Source organism: Phaeoacremonium minimum (assembly GCF_000392275.1).
Source record: "Phaeoacremonium minimum UCRPA7 unplaced genomic scaffold PA7_03_scaffold_212, whole genome shotgun sequence".
NCBI lineage: Eukaryota > Fungi > Ascomycota > Sordariomycetes > Togniniales > Togniniaceae > Phaeoacremonium > Phaeoacremonium minimum.
Window position 1 is genome coordinate 190,885 of NW_006921118.1, and position 20,010 is coordinate 210,894.

General features: G+C 52.3%; 4 protein-coding genes across 4 annotated transcripts; all 4 read left to right on the top strand.

Moving 5' to 3' along the window:
* Positions 1-163: 163 nt before the first annotated feature.
* On the top strand, positions 164-364 carry UCRPA7_2845 (hypothetical protein; the record flags this gene model as incomplete). Its single annotated transcript, XM_007915412.1, has 1 exon — positions 164-364. One exon carries the CDS (start codon positions 164-166, stop codon positions 362-364), a length of 201 nt encoding a protein of 66 aa, XP_007913603.1.
* A 2,779-nt stretch (positions 365-3,143) lies between these two features.
* Positions 3,144-5,145, top strand: UCRPA7_2846 (putative woronin body major protein; the record flags this gene model as incomplete). Its single annotated transcript, XM_007915385.1, has 5 exons — positions 3,144-3,183; positions 3,555-3,831; positions 4,139-4,452; positions 4,508-4,906; positions 4,961-5,145. The coding sequence occupies 5 exons, from the start codon at positions 3,144-3,146 to the stop codon at positions 5,143-5,145; spliced, it is 1,215 nt and encodes a 404-aa protein (XP_007913576.1).
* Positions 5,146-7,312: 2,167 nt separating this feature from the next.
* Positions 7,313-8,930, top strand: UCRPA7_2847 (putative bleomycin hydrolase protein; the record flags this gene model as incomplete). The annotated part of the gene is made up of 2 exons (XM_007915406.1): positions 7,313-7,569; positions 7,634-8,930. The coding sequence occupies 2 exons, from the start codon at positions 7,313-7,315 to the stop codon at positions 8,928-8,930; spliced, it is 1,554 nt and encodes a 517-aa protein (XP_007913597.1).
* A 4,969-nt stretch (positions 8,931-13,899) lies between these two features.
* On the top strand, positions 13,900-17,070 carry UCRPA7_2848 (putative zinc finger protein dhhc domain containing protein; the record flags this gene model as incomplete). Its single annotated transcript, XM_007915379.1, has 4 exons — positions 13,900-14,078; positions 14,451-15,871; positions 16,174-16,520; positions 17,029-17,070. 4 exons carry the CDS (start codon positions 13,900-13,902, stop codon positions 17,068-17,070), a joined length of 1,989 nt encoding a protein of 662 aa, XP_007913570.1.
* Positions 17,071-20,010: the final 2,940 nt, after the last annotated feature.

Here is a 20,010-nt window from a genome sequence, read left to right on the forward strand (position 1 = left end):
TCTGGCTATTACATCAGCGGGGCTCACTTGGTCTCCAGAAAATAGTAGCAGTAGCACGTCACCCACATTTTTAACGCTACATACGTAGATGGTGCCATGAATCCGCAGTGCAGTCGAAGGCGGAAATAAACACTGATAGGTTTCTTTAACATTCAACGCCCAGATGGCGACCATTGAGAAGGGCGATAACTACGTCGCTCCCAGGATTGAGGCCGCTCGTAGGTTCGTTGCCGATTTGCTGGCGTTGGGGCTCTTCTCCGAGGAGGAGGCTCACGGGGTTGTTCAAGGCTTGAAGATTCAGTCTCACATGAACAACTCCGAGTCCGACTACGAGTCCGTCTCCGATGATGCTGTCGACTATTAGACTGCCTAGAAGGTCGTCTACAGTCACGGTGCCGCCTCGGCTCAGATGCAAGTCCGCATGTCGCCAATGCCACCAAAGCAAGGCCGAAGGATAAGACCAGGCTTTGCATAGGACGACCCATATCCAGGTTTTGTTGTAAATGTAGACAGGGCAGGTCGGTGGCACTAATGTACCGGCAACATTTGTAGGGAAGACTTTTCAAGTTCATCGCCTATGTAGACGCAATTTCTTGTTATCTTATAGGGCCTCGTGGAGTCCCGATTACACCGAATACCTTTGAGGTTTGGCAAAGGATTTGCTTAAATGGGCAATATTCGGTGCCGAGCCTCGCATCACTCCCAATCAGATCGTTGTAAGTCTCTAAGATGTGGTCGAAGACGCCTTTATACTTGCGATCTCTCAGTTTATTCTGAGGCGTCGACACCGCCATTTGGATTGTGTCCCTCCAGCTCAACTCGCGTTTTGTAGTAGACGATATCGCCTGTCAGAAGGTCTCACGACATAACATGGCAAACACGCAACGAAACAATAAGATGACAATTTGAACACCGATAGATCCTCGCTCGCTCGATCCTCGACAATGACGACACACCATACAAGCCGGGCATTTTCTTGACTATGAGTGAAACTAGACAAGGTCTTACAACACTTTGAGCCGTGTCTTTCGTAAATCGGCAACAGGGGTCATGTTGTACGGGGCTTGACAATGCAACAGAATAACGCTTGGATATGCCCTACGTGCGCCCTTGGTGGTATATGTGTTGATTACACAGCAGCTTGCTACTATGCAGCTCTGTCTGACAGCCACGTTTCAATATGTGGTATTTGTTGAACAGAAGCGAGATGGCCGTAAGAAACCCTAGAGAAGGAGGTTGTACCGTTACCTTGATCTTGCACAGGGCGATAGGAAAGTCATGCTGTCACCTCTCGAACCAATTGCTGTGCACTTGCTGGTTCTCGGGATGCGCCCTTTTGGAGCAACACTTCCTTGCCGCCGGCCTCGGGGATCACCAGGCGTGTAGGTTATCACTTGACAGACCCGACATGGAAGAAGGCATCCAGGTTTGAAACAGTCGACAAATCAATTGGCGACATAAGAGCCTCATCTCGACAAGGCGAACTCGCCACCCGAATAACCCCGCGGTTCGCCAGGTCTCAAGTCGTACACAAAGAAGAGATAAAACATGTTCATGTCATCTTCCGGTCGTACTCAGAGCCTCAAAGTGGAAGAGGCCTCGTTCTCGGGAAGGATGTTCACATTCGGTTTGGCTGCGGAAGGGACCACATTTAGTCCTCGATTAAAGGCCAAAACCTTGTGCCACGAAGAAATCCAGACGAGAAAAGAAGCCTCGAAAGTATCAAGACGTTCGTTGTGTTTCGAAGATTCAAGCGCATTTGAAGATTGCAATTGCTTTCGATGGTTGATGTGAACCTCGAGAAAGGGTTCCCGCATCGCCTCCAATCGCAATTACTGCATAGTACTTTTCAGTTCACACTAGATCTCCATTTTCGATTGTATGGCCTCTGTCATAGCCGAACGAGAGCCGCTGTTATTATTCGATGCTAGGAGAGGATGACGCGACTCGTTGTCGTGGGCGACGAGTCTAGGTGGAAACTACTGAAATAAAGCTGGGACATCCGAGGTTCCGCTCACGAAGCGACCTCCCTGCTAGCTCTGCGCTGGGGTGTTTTGTTGTCATAGCAACGCGAAATTTCTCCAGTTTTTCAGGGGTCCAACCGAGCGTCTCGGCTACCCCCGCGTCGCGGTTCCAGTTCCATGTGAACGGCGTGGATATCGTCGATGGGCTTCTCGTTGGAATGGAGCCTCACTAGAGTAGTTTCAAGACCACATCTTTAAGACCCCGATAATGCTTGACGATGAAGTTTGGGGTGAAGTTGAAATGGGCGTAGGTGCCGTGGTACTTGGATACTTGAGCGGCTTTTTCTGCGTTCTGTTGGGCAGGACGTGTCTCATTATGCGGGCGAATTGGCCGAATAGGGCTTGCATAAGTTGTGGAGGGCGTATTTTGCCAGCCCAATGGATGCGGTCCACGATATCACAGGTGAACACGAAGGAAGGCCAGAAGGTTGGGTAAGCAACTGATCTTCGATTGGGCGTCGACATGCTGGCCGCGCCTCTCCCAGCCTGCAAGATATCGCAGTGTGAGGTTGCTCCGCATGCATATCCCAGCCATCACTGAAGCTTGCCCATGCTCTCCGAAGCTCTTTCAGCTTGAAGAATCAAGCGAGACAGGTGAGATCGAGTGCAGCATGCACATCGTGGCGTTCAATTTGTCCTGCCATTGGCCGGAGCAGAGCTTCCAGTCCACGGGCGGTGGTTGGGACGTGAATCACCCTCGTTCCCTGGGAGCTCGGTGGCCCCAACACTGCTCGAATAGCGAATCAATCGAGCTCTTCTCTAATACGCATTTCCTACAGAAATCCCAGGGAGGAGGTGGCCCGGGTAATGAGCAATTCACGATCTTCATTGCAGGTGGCTGGGCCAGGAGGCTGTCATCGCGGGTACAGGTTCATATGGGGTCTCCGGATCGAATGGGACCTGTCAGGCGCGAGACGGCGTGGAAGTGCCCCTGTAGAGGATCGCTGCGACGGTAGCTGAGATTAGACTGGATTGAAGCAAGCTGTTTGGAGCTTTGGTGGTGATGAGCAGGGATCGTGCGGGAGCTGCAGAGATGGAGGGCCACCACCAGAGGCTAGGCTGCTTTGGTGGGCAATAAACACGAGAGATCCCCACCGCAAGTAAACACATCGCAAGCACATGTCTGGCCACACACAGAAATCCCAGCGGGCGTCGACCAGTCGGGGGGCCATCCAAACCCTTGTGCAACACTATTTGATCCGCAGATTCTCGCTCCTGCATTGCATCGACCTCCTCTTCCTTTTCCTTCTCTCCTCCCCAACCACTAAGCTGAACTGCCCACTCACAGCAAGACACACCTCACCACTACTCCTCTCTCCTTCTCTCTCCTCTAACCCTCAAAGTCGTCGAGAAACCCAGAGTTAAGAAGGAGTCCGTTCCCATTCGAACGCGTCCTTCTCCCGCTCTCTTTTCTTTCGACTTCTTTACGAAAAGAAGCCAGAGGAATCTTCTTTTCTTCCTTTCTCAAGTGGAAGGTCGAGGAGAAGAGGACTCTCGCGCCCTGAAAGGCCGCCAACCTGGATTTTGAAGCCCGCGTCCCCGTCCCTTTCAGCATCTTCCCCTCGTCCTACCGCGAGGCCGAGTCCGACACCACCCAAACCCAAACCACCCACGAGGAGCTTGAGATCAAACTTCCGGAGAAGCACCACGCCGGACGGGAAGGTCAATACTCTTCTTACACCGCTCAGAGCAACCTTCCTCCTCGCGGAGAGCAGCGCTACAGCGAAGAAGAGGTCCGCATCACTCGTGAAGAGGAACATTACCGCCGTCCCGGCATCCGTTCAGACTACTACCGTGAAGACCGCAGGTCAGTACAGCCAGTTCACTTGAGAAACAGCTTCTGGTTTTTTTTTTCTTCTTTCCTCCCTCTCCTTGTTCTTGCCTTTCCTGCTTTCCAATCACCCCCAATTTCCATTTGACAAACGAAATTCCCCGGTTCGGCGTCTGGCTGGTCGGGACCTTTCCAATTGGATCGGCAGGCCTCCTCCCCCGGTCTCCAAGCCCCATCAAGAAGCTTGGACATTGCCCCTTTCCCTCTAGCTTTGTTGACCAAGTAACCAAAACATCAATCGCACTTCAGTCCAGCTGACATTCATCTTCCCTCTTCTCTCTAGACCTCGCTCCCACGCAGAGACTCGCATTGAGGTTGACACTCATCACCGAGACTACAACACCCCAATTGACGTGATCGAGCGTGAATACCGCTCTCGTGTCCAGCCTACCTACAGAGAGGAAGTCCACGTCCACAGCACCGTCGACCCTCCTAGCCACCGCCCCGTCTACAAGGACAGCTACCAAGTCACCGGCGAAACCGTTGATCCTCCCAGCGCGCGTCCTTCTTACTACAAGGACACAAAGATCGTAGAGGAGACCATCGAGCTCCCCCGCAAGACCTCCAAGAAGAACATGGGATACTACGACGAGGACGGTAAGCTAGCTAGCCTTTGGTGTTTCAAGACTTGAATACTAATCAGCAATAACAGGCCACTACCACTCTTTCCGCCACGGAATCCACAAGATGGCTGACCGCATCCTGCACCCTGAGGGCCGTGAGTCCGTTGAGGTGACCGAGATCCGTGAGAGCCGTGGTTCTCGCCGCTCCGGTGGTGATGATGACTTCGTCCCCAACACCGTTACCATCCCCTGCCACCACATCCGCCTTGGAGACATCCTCATCCTCCAGGGCCGACCTTGCCAGGTCATCCGCATCTCCACTTCCGCTGCTACTGGCCAGTACCGCTACCTCGGTGTTGACCTCTTCACGAAGCAGCTCCATGAGGAGTCTTCTTTCGTCTCCAACCCTGCCCCCAGTGTTGTTGTCCAGACCATGCGTGGCCCTGTCTTCAAGCAGTACCGCGTGCTCGACCTCCAGGACGGAAGCCGTAAGTTTACTCGAGCTATTTTGGTCGTCGTCTCATAACTAACCTTGCTCACAGTTGTCGCCATGACCGAGACGGGTGATGTCAAGCAGAGCCTCCCCGTCATTGACCAGTCCAACCTCTGGTCCCGCCTGTCCAACGCCTTCGAGTCCGGCCGCGGCAGCGTCCGTGTCCTCGTCGTGAACGACCACGGCCGTGAGATGGCTGTTGACATGAAGGTGATCCACGGCTCTCGCCTGTAAAAGGTTAGAGGGCTCGTGTTGATCTCTTTGTTAACGAGTGCATGTCACGAATGATGGCTGCTTCACAAGACCATGTATAGAAGAATTTCCACATAGAATAGCAACAAATGTTTCCTCGCGCAGTGTAAGCAAGTGTCATTTTATGGGAGACTCGGGACATGGCATTATTCTCTCTGAGATTGGACAAAGTTTGGAAAATCGGTGGCGAAGCCGGATCATCTCGTCGACGTAGATAGGTAGTTGTTGTATATCATCTTAATGGCAATTGGAAGTATCTACAAAGCTGTGCCCATGTTGATTGTCGTTGTGCACCATGATGAATTTATTCTCTGATTGTCACATATGATGGTACGCTAAGGGTCCTATGGGACCCCTGTATTTATCGGCGCGGGCCGCTCCATGGTGCATCTTCCCCCAGCATTCCTGACTGTTCTGTCATGCCGCATATATATTTAGAAATCCTACATGCCATCGCTTTTTGTTGTTGTTTTCTTCGGCTAGTTGATGTGCGCCTGTTTGACTTTATTCTTCGAGGGTGTTCATTCAGTACTCGGGTACACTCTTCTCTCAATTATATTATTGTTTTAATTTTACTCCTCTGCCAGGATAATAAATATTAGTTTGACAAGGGGATTGTTAGAAATTACTATCTCGACAGAAGTGGATAAAACCTACAGTAATAAACAGAATCTTCAAGATCTTGTTAAGTATTGTAACAATTAACGTTTACTACTGTGTCGGACGAGTATACCTGTTGACGTTTTGGACTTTGAAGACATCCATGGTTACATGAGCAACAAAGACTTCTTCAAGAAAACTCTCGCAATGAAGAGGTCTGTTCGACTTTTCTTTGAAGGTGACAAGAAGTAACAGAAGCGTCATTCCATTCGCATCACGCATTGTCTAATTCTTTACCCTTGTGGCTTGAATACATGTTGTCTTTCATTACAATTAATCGATCGCATTTGAGCTATGTGATCTCAGCCTCTTCGGCCTTCTACAGCCTCTTCATGTAAGAAGTGGAAGCATCACCCAGTCTAATGATGGTGTTGAAATGGCTCGAATCGAGAGTGACGCCTTTGTCCTCGGCTGATACCAACGCACTCCAGACATAGTTGCGGATTTCTCTTCTGTTCCGAGGCTCCCTTGGTCCACGATGCAGTCACCTCCCGGCCTAAATCGCCACACTGGTGATGCGTCAGTAGGGTTGGGGAGCCATCGCTCCGTTTGCGCCCTAGAGCCTGGATGAAGCAACCATGACATATAGAGACAGAGCAGTTGAAAGGACGGCCGATGTCAAGACTACTAGCAAGGATAACACTGCTGACGGGATTCCCTATGGCCAACTTTCCCCAGCAATGGAGGGGGCGTCTGATCGTCAGGAAGTCTAGCTTTCCTTATAGCGCCCTTGAAGTGGTTGATAACTACCTAGGTAGGGTATGTTGAAAGGTAGTCGATTGCGCTGCGACACCAAAATATGGGCGAATCTTTAGGATGGTTCATGCGACTATCACAAGATTGCCTATCTATTTACTCGACTTCTCAATGTTGCTCGCCGATTATACCATACAGAGCTCTTGTTCTATGCTCTCATTGATAAGAAAGCCTGTGTTAAGACCATCTGTTAATTGAAAAAACAGAAACCCAGTTCTAGATAGTATTGGCCATCTTTCCTCAGACTCCATCTTCAACTCCAAACGGCCTTCTAAGGCCATTATGGCACTCCAAGTGATACACCCTGATAGTTAGAATTGATGAGTAGAAGAACTGTGGCCAAACAGGTGCGCATTGCACCAGACCTATCTACGCTATCGTGCTAGTCGGCAGGGATGTCGATTGGCAGGTTGTCCAGGATGGTTACCATACCACCGGGCGTATCGTATCGCCGTATCCAACCCGCCGGCGGACTGATAAGCCCCTCATTCCATTGTCTCAAGTGCGCCATTGCAATTCGACCTTCTTGACTCGGCAATGACTCTCAAGGGTCACGCCGACACTTCTAGTTTGAATCAATAGCTTAAAGTTGGAGTCTACTTGGAGAATATTACGAAGCTCTCTTCAGCTTCCAACACGTTAAATCGGTACACTCACGACGTTATCTGATATCATACTTTACCAGGCAGTCAAAGGCAATCGGAGCATCTGTAGATCGATAAGATAACAAGCTATGGGGTCTTATCAGTCCAAGCTTTCACCGGAGGCAGCTATGCACGAGAAGGCTGTCATCGATCGCCTACGTGCTATGCAGCTTGAAAATAGAGAGTCTTCAGATGAGGGCTACGTGCTTGTCAGCAATGGCAAGCCGACGGAAACTCTTAACGAAAAGGCTCTAGGAGCACTGAAGCTGGCAAGACAGCCCGGCAACATCTCAGTGTCACAGATGCAGCAATGGCAAAGCCATCTCCTGCAGGACCCTAAAAATCGGTATGAAACATTGCATTCAGCAAGTTGTGTCTCGATGGGTTCAAACTGCTGATGAGTTGCTTAGCTTGGCCCTGTCTGCCCTCAGCTCGGCGAACCCGCGTGATGTTCTCACATCCCGCGCCGCCAAAATCGAAGACCAGCATGTCTTCAACATCAAGATTCCCTTTGAGGGTGCGCCGATTACTAACCAGCGCAGCTCGGGGCGATGCTGGCTGTTCGCGTCGACCAACACGTTCCGCGTGGCACTGATGCAGAAGTACAACCTCGATGCCTTTGAGCTTTCTCAAGCCTATCTTTTCTTCTGGGATAAGCTCGAGAAGGCAAACTACTTCCTAGAGCAGATTATTGACACCGCCGACAAGGATCTTGATTCAAGATTGGTTCAGACACTCATTCAGGCACCCCTGTCGGACGGTGGGCAATGGGACATGGTGTATAACCTTGTCGAGAAGTACGGTCTTGTCCCGCAGGCGCTGTATCCCGACAGCTACAACGCCATGTCGTCGTCGATCATCAACAGCATCATCTTCACTAAGCTACGTGAAGATGCTCTCATTCTACGCGACATGCTCAGGAACCCAGCTACGACCGCCTCGAGCGTATCTGCCGCCAAGGCAAAGATGATGAAGGAGATCCACACCGTTCTAACTCTGACTCTCGGCCCGCCGCCGCCGGTATCTGAGGAGTTTACATGGACTTTCGCCGACAAGACAGGCAAGGCGCGCGAGGTCAAGAGCACGCCGCTCGCATTCGCAAAGGACATCTACTCGTCCGAGTTTCGCATCACCAGCGCCGTCATCGCGAGCATGGTATCTTTGGTGCACGATCCGCGCAACCCGCCCCTGAGCCTCCTGACCGTCGACCGGCTGGGCAACATTGTCGGGGGCCGCGGCATCACCTACATCAACGTCGAGATGGCCACCCTCAAGGCCGCCTGCATCGCCATGCTCAAGGCCGGGCTGCCAGTATTCTTCGGCAGCGATGTTGGCAAGTTCAGCGACCGAGCAAGCGGCATTATGGACGTAGACTTGATCGACTACGAGCTTGGCTTCAACATCAGCCTTCTTGGCATGGACAAGGCGGCTCGACTGAAGACGGGCGAGTCTGCTATGACACACGCCATGGTTTTGACTGCCGTTCACGTCGACGCTGCGGGCAAACCAGTGCGATGGCGCGTGCAGAACAGCTGGGGGGAGACGGCTGGCGAGAAGGGCTGGTTTGTGATGAGCGATGCGTGGATGGACGAATGGGTCTACCAAGCTGTTGTTGATCCGAAGTTCCTTAGTAAGGAGGTCAAAGATGTGCTCAAGAAGGAGCCCGTGGTGCTGCCTCTTTGGGATCCCATGGGATCACTGGCCTAGATGTGTGCGCGGAGTTTTGTGAGTTTGGCTGTGAAATGTGACACGGTTAGTTCGAACGCCCATGAGATAGTTAGAGATATGTCTGATGATACTGGTATTATTCTCCAACTTTTATCATGTCCTTGCTCATTGTGATTAGTTGGTGCTAAATATGGCTTTTGTGAAGATGTCGGATGTAAATAAGTATACGTCACAGCCAATATTCGAGGAGTATAGAAAGAAATGAGTAATATTCAAGTGCGCCAGCAGAAAGGCTGTTATCATCCAGACCATGACATGTTAGCTGCCAAAACCAATGAGTCTCCTTAAGAAGAAGCAACCCTACAGCGGCGTGCTTCTCGTCAACTCGTGTAAGAACTACATTTGTTTTCCACCACACAAGCCTGTATTATTTCAAATTCTACAATATACTTCCAGTCGAAAGATTCAGACGCGTAAAGGCATCCTCTCAAGAGAACCTAACGTGCTTGGGTGTTCTTGACTGTGGCGAAAGGGGTGATCCCTGTACCACAGCTCTGCCCAACCTAACCCCCTATTCCCTCGACAACATGGCCTCGGGGAACAACCGCGACCCCAACGTTCGGAGACTCATCAAAAAAACCTTCCGCTGCACCTGTCACCATGGCACCATCAAGTCAGTCACACATGTCGTCGCCGTCAGGTGTGACAACTCACCCTACACCAACTGTCATACGATCTAGATCGCCATGAGGATCAATGTCTCGGCAGCCAGCATACGTGTTGGGCCGTAGACTTGGTAGCAGGCACGGGGCTTGCCGTTACGGAGCCGGGCGCCCATACCGGACGGTGGCGAACACACTTCTCCGGGTGTTTATGCCAGGATGGGTGAGTTCTTGAGCCGTATTCTTCCCGGGCAGGATCGATCGGCTCTGGGATGTTGCCTCTATCTCTCCTGACGTGGCATCTACGTCTCCATGAGACGTAACTCTTTAGGCAACGGCTTTTCCCATGGGGTTTAGCTAATGGGATCTAGGAGCATAAGACGATGTTGTAATTCTGCAATGGCCAAGGTTGATGCCGGTGAGTGGTTCTATGCATATCCCAACATTGTAGATCTCGCCTCAAGTTCTAGGATAGGGCATGTTAGTAGCACTTCCTAACCAAGTATTTCACATACTGTAAAATTACGGAGACCCGACGCTTCAAAGTGGGTTTGTGATAGAGCAGAGTTTTATGTGAGCTATCAACTGTCCTCCCCCTTGTTGTTATTTCCGAGAAAATGATCTTGTGAGACGTGATCACTTTCATCGGTCGAACCGGAGGAGAGTTGAGCAATCTATCAAGCACCTAGATAAGCGGCGAACATGCCACGGCAAGACAGTTCGGACTGTTGGGCATCAAAGGATAGGCTGTGCTTCCAGTTTGGCAGGCAGCTGTGGATAAACAGCCCCTGAGAAACCTGCTCGGGCAGGTAGGCTAGTAACAATGGGCTATAAGCCAGCAGCCTCAACGCTGCTGGGCAGTCGGACTAGAGAAGCAGAAGCAGACGGCCGGGGCATATGGCATGAGGTGATCAGCGGGCGGGCTGGCTAGCAGTACGGCAGATGTCTATCTGTCTGTCTGGACGGTGAGCGATCACCGTTGCCAGACTGCGGCCGTCAGCCAGAAAGGGGGTGAGATCATCGGTGTAGGTCTGCCGGACCACCCTCCCTGTGCCTCAATCCCGACCCGCACGTGTCCCTGGTGTCTCCCCAAGGGTTGTCCCCAAATTCCGCCACAGTGGGAAGAGCGCCCTTAGTCGCATCCCTGGCCTTGGTGTTCTTTGCAGAATGTATGGGGCAATGCGACCCAAGCCAAGCCCTGCCCTGTTGACTGGACGAGGACGCGATGTCTGCTTTAGAAGCTCCAGACGGGACGTAACCTACGAGACTAACACTTGCAGCTGGAAGTGGAAACCATTATTCTCAGGCGCAGGCCCTTCCAAGTTTTCTAGAAACGAAATACAGTGGACTTGGCCCACCGTTTAGCGCGCCCTCGTATCCAGTTGGCCTGTCTAGCGTTCTGGCTTTAGGGAGTGGTCGTGGTGGTCTTTGTGAAGAGACCCCATCTTGGGTTTGAAGCGTAGCAGCCCAATCCGGAGCACGGACTACGGAAGGGCTCGCGGCAAAGAGCGCCCAACAGGAGCCGCCGGTTGCTGCCATACTCGCCATAGTAGGCAGTTGTGAGAGCTGATTCGGGAGGGCTAATCGCCTGGAATGAGAGGCCAGAGAATGGACTTGATAGGCTGAAGAACGTGTTGATCAACGCCGTGGAAGGTTCCACATTCCCACATCGCGCTGCGGGTTGCCACAGCAGAAGCAGCATTGAGTTGCGAGGCAACTGACAGGAGCTCTCTCGACGGCCTCTTGTTCTGCTGGTATTGGTTCTGTCTCGTTCGGAAACAAGGCGATTTGCCAGCAACTCGCGGCACGAGGGAGACACATCAGATACGACTGCTATGCAGTATGCGCACGCGCACGCGTGGGGCAACCACCAAACGACAAAGATTTTCGCAATTGTGCCACCATTTTGGATTTTGGCCGTGTCGTTTGGGAGTGCGAGATAGATCATATTCGCCCCACCGATCGAGAGACGCTACTGCCCTGCACCACAGAAGACGTTGTTGGCCGCGCAGATTGACGCTGCAGAGGCGGACCCTGAATCGAGGTGAATTGCATCTCTAGTCTATCCCTAAGTGGTCCGGAGCATAGGAACGGAATGATTTGAAGACGACGGCTTAATCAATACATGAAGCGTGAAGATATTTAGTTCCTTCACCCTTCGTCCTTCCTCTGGGTACCATATCTTCACTTTCCAGAAGTGTTCGGGGTTTGACGACTTACAAGAGTTGTCTTGTTGTAAGTGGACGTTAAGCAGGTGTCTTCGTTCCTTCCTTGGCCAAATCTGATCTAATCCCGGATGACGGAGCGGAGAAGGTCATTATTCTCCGTCCGTCTCAGGCGAAGCGACAAAGACTTTTGATCTTGTAGGGGTGCAGTGGACGTCATCTGTTGATGTCAGCGGAGAAACAGACCCCCCTGTTACCTACCTTACCCTGTGCGCGCCGAAGCTGTGGCCACCCTTACTTACCCTGACTTACACTTACATTTATTACCACGTTAATAACATTCCCATGCGTATTTTGTTACCTTGGTCCCTGGCAGCAAGCATCTTAACTAATCAAGGTACCTGACCAACCCAAGCCTTCAACACCAAAGCCGGGCAACACTTGGCCTGCGCCATCCATCCCACTCTCTCCTCTCCCCACTTCATCGTCGTCGGCGCTCTTGCAGCTCCACGACTGACTATTCCACTTTGCTCTCACGCTACTGTGGAAAACTGCGTGACACTCTCGCAGAGCCGCAGAAGCTCGGAAACTTGACTGTTGCTGGAAAACTGCGGTCGGCAATAGCAACATCAGCCCAGCCAGCATCAGCAGACAAGCGAATGCACATAGCCGTCTGCTTGAACGGCAGCCTTCTCCTACCCTTCCGCGAGTAACCCGACGAAGGCGAGACCACCACCTTTACGAACCCTCCCGAAGCCGAGAGATCTGCCCATTCTGCCGCCGGGGTCCTTTCGACAAGCTTCTCTGTTTTCTATGCGGGGAGGTTGACCTGACCGGCTGCGAATTGGGAATAGACACTTGATCAGGCAGACACACGCCACACCCCTACCTACTTCCTACAGTGTCTTCTTGTTGGGCCATCCGGTCTCTTCACTTTCACTTCTGCTCACCCTTGACCATCTCCCTCATCGGACTGCAGGACTTGCGGTCTGCCTGTTGTTTGCTGTATATTATAGTCGCCTGATCACACTTGCCGGGCCTGGGACCCTTGATCGCAAAGAGGCGGAGCTATCCTGACCCTTCGGGCTACTGTCGACACATCTTGACCACCCCCGCCGGCTTCTGATCTGCTTGTCCATCCCGACTGCAGCCCAATCTCCAATCTCTCTTCTCCTGGCTTCGAGCTATTGCTATCCGACAACCTTCCTCCCACTCGCCCATCCGTCTGATTGGTGGTACCAGGTGTGCATGCTTGTCTCCCGCACCGCAAAGCACACGGCTGCGAGAATCCGCAGAAGGGTCCTTAGCTAATTATATTGCGGCAGACGCATCGACGTGCAGCGGCAGAGCTGACATCCCACCTCGAAAGACCCCGCCAAAGACTCACACCCTTCACCCCTCCCCCCTCCCACCACCCCTTCCTTCGTCTTGTCCCTCCCCGTCCGGTGGGCGGGCTGGCTGGAATTTTGCGAAACACTCACCCGTTGACCATCCCTCCATCCTCTCACGTGGGAGAGAGGGTCGACTCTGCTCACCTCATACCATCCATCACGACCAGATTTCATTACTCACCTCGGCTCCTCACTGCGGGCGCCCATCGTAAAGAGCGCCGCTGCTTATATATTACTATAGATACGGCCCACGCGCTCGTCCGACACTGCCGTCATGGATAACAGATATCGCTACCCGCCCGGGCGACGCTCTCCTCCGCTCTCCAACCCCGCCAGAAATACGATGCCCAGCAATATCAGCATGGGCTACTCCTCCCTGTACCCAGGCGAGCTGCATGCTTATCCTACTTCACGACACGACAATGTCACTCCACGACACCACGGGTCGTCTGATCACCGCGGCAGCAGCACAGCACCCACTACTACAACGACTTACACCGTAAGAAAGGAGCCCCTCGTTGCACGGAGCTCGAGCGTCAGAGACCACAGTCGCACGCGTCGGTCATCTACCATCGACTCCGCACAGAAGAGACCTATCATTGTCACCACAAGCCAGAGCAAACATGGTGTCACGTCGCATGTGCCCAGCTCAGCGAGGCCTGGCAGTCCAAGCAGAGACCCTTATCGGTCAAGCGAAGAAGGGCCTTATTACACCCAGCCAGCTTCGTCGATACGTTCTAGAAGCCAGAACCGCAATTCATACAGCGGAGGCGCTCCGTTCAGCGCAACTATGGACAACGACGAGTATCTGCGACTGAGAGAGCGGACGGCCGACGACCGCCTAGCTCCTCGAACCGAGCGCTCTGCTAGACCTCCCTCGATCTATGCCAGTGTGCCGCGTCATGCCAATGCTCCGATCGACTATGGTGACGAAGGCTACGAATATACCAAACCGAGCGACCTCGCCCGGTACGATTTGGATAATGATAGAGGGTCATCTCAGCGACGTCGCCGTGACAGCTTCGGCCGCGGCGATTACTATCGACCAACTGTCAGTGTGACTACAGATCTAGGGCGCAATTTTGATACCCGCCGAGGCCCTCCTCCAACTACTCGAGGCTTTGATAAGATCAATAGAATGGAGGACGCTTCAGGAGGCATCTATGACCGGCCGCAGGTCCGTATGCCAGCACCGCCTGCGGTGCCTATTCCTCCCGCCGACGTCCGTCGTTCGGGTCACTTGGACGTCCCCCCAAGTCCTACTGATAAGCGAGGCTCACGACGTCCCGTCTTGTATCAAGATGGCACTCCCCGTACTACTCATCATGATGATTATTACAGAAGTCGTGAGGATGAACTGGTACAGCGAGAGCTGCGGGACCGAGATCGGGATCGTGACTATTTCCATGATGAGAGCATTACGAGTCGTGGATTCGGTCTGCGAACAGATCTTGAACCGAAACGCGACGAATACGAGTACCGTCGTGACGCGGATCTTCGCGAGCGTGAACGGGATGACCGAGCTCCCGCCCGCGAGCGTCGCGAAGAGCAACGCCGCGAAGTTCGCAGAGACCCCGAAGATCGTGAGCCAAGGCGCCGGTCCGATGAGGACCTGGACCGCATCGTTGCTCGAGACGAGCGCAAAGACGCTGACCGGGACCGTGACCGAGACAGGGAGCGGGATAGAGATCGCAAATCGCGAGACACGGTTGTCCGAAAGGATGATGATCGTCCGGAGAGGAAGAGCAGTAAAGACGATGCTGCTCGCGTTGAAGATGATCGTGACAAGGGTAAAGTACGCGAGAAGCTCGCTACCGGCCTGGGTATCGCTGCAAGCGCGATAGGTCTTGGGCCAGCCTTGAAAGACAAGGAGAAGGATAAAGATAAGGATGATAAGGATGATGATATCCCAAAGAGACGAAAGGACGTCGACGATGACCGAAGACGAGAGATCGAGATTGTTGAGGCCCCGGACTCCCGCACAGCCGATCGTTACAAATCTCGTCCTGAAGTTGATGAGAGGAAGGTTCGTGACGTTGTAGAAGACATACCTGTACGATCACGTACCGATCGGGACGAAGACGACATCAGAGAGCGAAACAGGCGCGATGCTGAAGCTAAGCTCAATGGAGACTCAGTCGAGCCCTCGCCCCGTGAAGGCAACTCCTCATCCGAGGAGGGTAGGACTCCACGTGTGAGAAGAAAACGGCACTCTTCTGCGTTCAAGCCCACTGATACGGCGGGGCTGCTCGCTCTCAAGGAGCAAATGAAGGCAATGGAAGCCTCCGAAAAGCAGAAAGACCGTCCAGTCATCAAGGAACCGTCTCCTGAACGCAGAAGCCCGCCATCATCATCCAAGCGAAGCTCCTTCGAAGCTCCACCCAGCGCCCTCAAAGACGAGTCACGGGGTCGCGAACTGATGATCCCGGGTTCCGAAGAAAGGCAGGTTCGCATCTTATCGCCTCCTCGTGACAAAGACGACAAGAAGCCGGTCAAGGGTATCCTAAAGCAGCCTAAGACGCAGTTCCCTGAGGAGCCCAACCCGGTACGAGAAGGGGTCGCACCACACAAAGATGACAAAACCAAGGCCAACGTGCCTCCTGGGGCTAGGTGGACAAAAATCAGCCGAAAGCTTGTCAACCCCGAGGCTCTCACCATTGGCAAGGAGAGATTCGAGGTGCGAGACGACTTTGTAATCGTCCTCCGAGTGTTGAGCCGGGAAGAGATCCAGGCTTATACCGCAGCTACAGCACAACTAAGAGGTGGGTTGCGCTCTTTCCATTTTCCTTTTTGAGATTTCCTTCCCAGTCTTACGATGCCCGATCCCCCCTGTGACTTTCGCCCGTCTCGTCCGGTCCGTCCTTGCCTTGCGCCCTGTGCCCATCGCCTGTGCCGTGCTCGCGTCTCCTCGACCTCTCTTCTTCTCTTCTCATTACTTTGTTTCGCTGTTTACCTCTTCTCTTTGTTTGCGCGCGCCCGCAGCTTTTTTCTCCTTGGACCTCTCTTGTCTTTGCTTCGCAGAGTCGTGGAAAGTGGAAATGGCTGACAACCCACCCCTTTACAGAAATGAGACGCAAGGAATATGAGAAAGACGTCGACGACGAGGAAGAGGGCCGGCGACGCGCCCACCGCTCGCACCGCCGAGACCCACGCGATGAAGAGGAGGACGAGAGACGCTACCGTGAGGAGCGTGATCGGGGCGACCGGGACCGCGACCGAGACCGTGAGAGGGACCGGGACCGCGGCGATAGGGATCGCGACCGGGACAGGAAGGAGGACAGGCATCGACGCCATCGCCACCACGATGACGACGATGATGTCGAGTCGTCGAGGCCGAGGACGATTGAGTATTATGACGATGGCCACAGGCACTCTCACAGACACCGAGACAAGGATCGTGATGCCGTTGCTGTGAGTCCATGAGTTGATGATGATGGTAATGATGATGTGAAAGCGTGGTCATGGCTTGAAAGATAAGATATCACGACGTTTGTTTTCTATGATGGATGTCACAAGATATAAAAGTCTCTTACGGGTTGCTGGGTATCTATCATATCATATCATATTTTTGGAAAGCTTTCACAAGTCATGTATGAGCAATGACTGGATGGAAAAGCATGAAATGGAAGTTCGGATCATTTATAGCATCTATAAAATATACCATGACTGTGTGTCTAACGTCCAGAGAGAGTGGCATTGCTCTGAAACTCACATTATCCTCCGGTGAAATAGTATGTATAAGCGCTGGATAGTGTTTTTGGGTTGTCAAGCTAAGAAATATCAGGTGTAAGTATAGTAAGGCTAGACTGGTGGCATATGCAAAGGTCAACCAGGTGACAACGAAGGGACGATCAGAAGGGGCAGTGCAGTGATGTGTTGCCTGTATACACCGACGACCATTTGAGCTGACATTTGTCAGAAAATTGCAGGCGTTCGACATCAGGATGTCCATATCTATTAATAAAAAAAAAAAAAGACATGGCCTTATATTGACGAGGAGACCAGCTACAGTTGATCAGCGGTTCTGTAACTATTCATCATGGTTAGCCATGAGGAGAGGGGCAACTTCGTACTACCGCAGCCTACGCGACAGACCGGGCCGTTTGGGAAATTCCACCCCCTTGCTCGCACTAATACGAACGTTGGCTCTTCAAACCTATCCGTGATCCAACTAGGGCAGCTATGTACCATATGCGCATCGATTCGGGACTGGATCGCAGAGCACACCGACGAAATACGTACCTCTGGGTACCAAGGACCCGATCGGCCTCATCATGCAAGCGCCGGGCAGCTCGAGCAATCATTCCGGGATGGCTGCCATCTCTGCACCCTCCTATGGTCCAGCTTGCTCTCAGGGGCAGAGCTGGCGGTGCCCATCATGACTTCTGCAGCCGAGCGTGAGGAGGCAGTCGACAATAATCTGTCTGATCTGCGCAACGGCGGCGCTGTTTCCATCCGCATTGACCGCGAGACGCCGTATGGGGATTTTAATATGTATCTCATGCCGAGAGTTCAGGTTCCAGAGGATTCGCGGACATTGCGAGCTGGGAAGACTCTCGATGGTCAGGCCATGGACATATATACTCTTGATCAACGGGGCAGGTCGGCGCTTGCTTCGTTGGACACAACCATTGGTACGGCTGCTTTCCAGTGGGCGAAGGAATGTTTTGAGACGTGTATGGCTTCACATACGGATTGTCAACTACGGAGAAGTACGGCTTTACCCACACGGCTGCTCCATATTACCAAACTTCCAAGACCAATGGAATATTCCCAGCTCGAGCTCCGTCTCCTTGACACAGAAACTTTGCCGGTAGATCAACGGGTGCAGTATGCTGCACTGAGTTATTGCTGGGGTCCAGGCCCGTCATTCAAGCTGGAGAAGCACAACGAACAGTTATTACGGTCCAGGATAATAGACCAACAACTCCCTCGTACAATTCACGACGCGGTGCGCGTTGCAGCAGAGTTGGGCATCGACTTTCTGTGGGTAGACTCGCTGTGCATCTTTCAAGATTCCCCTGAAGACTGGGAGCGCGAGGCCAGCCGCATGTGCGATGTGTACCAGGGCAGCATGGTCACCTTGTACGCCATCGGTGCCGAGAAGACCGCCGATGGCTTGTTTTCCCATCGAGATCCCCTCATGTATGCCGCTTGTCCACTCTTGAGCCTTGAGAGCGACGAGCAGACTCTCAGTGTAATGCCCCTGAACGCAGATGGAAATTCGTGGCCGTTATTTGAGCGAGGATGGGTCGTCCAGGAGAGGCTTCTCTCCCTCCGGCAGCTGAGATTCGGGCCTTATCTAGAGTGGGAGTGTGCCGAGGGTCGCAAGAGCGAGTTTGATGTCGACAGTGGAAGTCTGGACGTACGACGCTTCAATGAGGCATTGTCGGCGAATAACTCTACGGTCAACGCAGAGGAACAGTTGAGAAAACTAAGGCTCATGTGGAAAGCCATCGTCGATCACTACTCGCAGGCGAAACTTACCGTGCAAACGGATAGGCTGGCTGCGATATCTGGTGCGATTACCGCTATACAGCGAGGCACTGGTCATGATAACATAGCCGGGCTGTGGGATCCGCTTCGCGCGATAGATCTGCTGTGGGAGACGACTGTCACCGACCGACCTACTCTCCCGACTCAGCCTTCCGGACTTGGCCCCAGTTGGTCTTGGATATCAGTCGATGGAGCCATCAATATGTCGACCAATGTATCAATTCTGGACGACTTAGTAACCGAGTTGGTGGCGACAGTCAACTTGATACCATCCACCCCTGGACAGTTTCAACAAGCCATCCAGATCTCATGCCTAGCCATTCGAAGTTTCACTGTCAGGGAGACCAGTGAGAAGGAGGAGAATAAGGGCCCATCTTTAGACCTATATTTGAGCGACTGCTCAATACGACATCTCTTCGTTCGACTCGATGACTGGACCAGCGTAACTAGTCCCGTCGTTCTATTGGTGTTGATGATCAAGCAAAGCCGTGTTCACGGCCTGGCCCTCATCCCATCAAAAGAGCTTCCCGGAGCTTACAGCCGTATTGGGGTCGTAAGGGAGGACCCTATACTCTTCCCAAACTGCGGTTGCAGTAGAACGCTCCTTGCCAGAACTAGGAAACCTGAGCTGCGGGAAGCATTCATTCTAGTATAAACACAAACCCACTCTGTTGGCAAGGCCATTACGAGTGATGAAACAAAAATAGTCAATAATACATAAGTTTTAGTGTAGTTAGTGATGACGTATCACCATGACAAAGAATACTGCTCGGCTTACTAGCCGCTCGCTTGAAAAATGGTCTCAAAACTGAATTTATTTGTTGAGAACATTAATAGCATACAGCATATTTGATTTGAGAATTCCCGTGTTCTCATAGTGAATGACACTAAGAGCGTTGTAAAAAGGCATGCAATCAAGTCTCCTTTTTAAGCCTTGGTCGACCGACCACCTTGGCCAGCATTTGGGCCCTCAGCCAGTCCCTGACTGCCACCACCGCTTGCATTCATGCCCTTGATGGCTAATCCGCCTTCCTGTGTTGGCAAGGAAGCTGTCTTGTCTGCACGATCGACTCGGGGGGACTGAGCTATGGTTAATTATTGAAAACTAAAAGCAAAGTCCGTAAAATACTTGCCTCTTCTTTTCCAGCGCCGTGAATAATGTCGTGGCCGGTCTCAACGGCGTTGTGTGCAATGTGGCCTTCTCCTTGACGAGGCATGTTGGGCTAATTCTTGGTGGTTTGGATGTAAGTGATAATTTCTGCTACGAAGAAATCGATTGTTTCATTAAAATAAGACCATGGATTCGGCGACAAAAAGACGGTCAGTATTTTTTATATATCTACAAACCATATACATTTTGACTTGTCTAGCTTGACGTCACTTCCCGTCTGGTTCCCGAAGAATG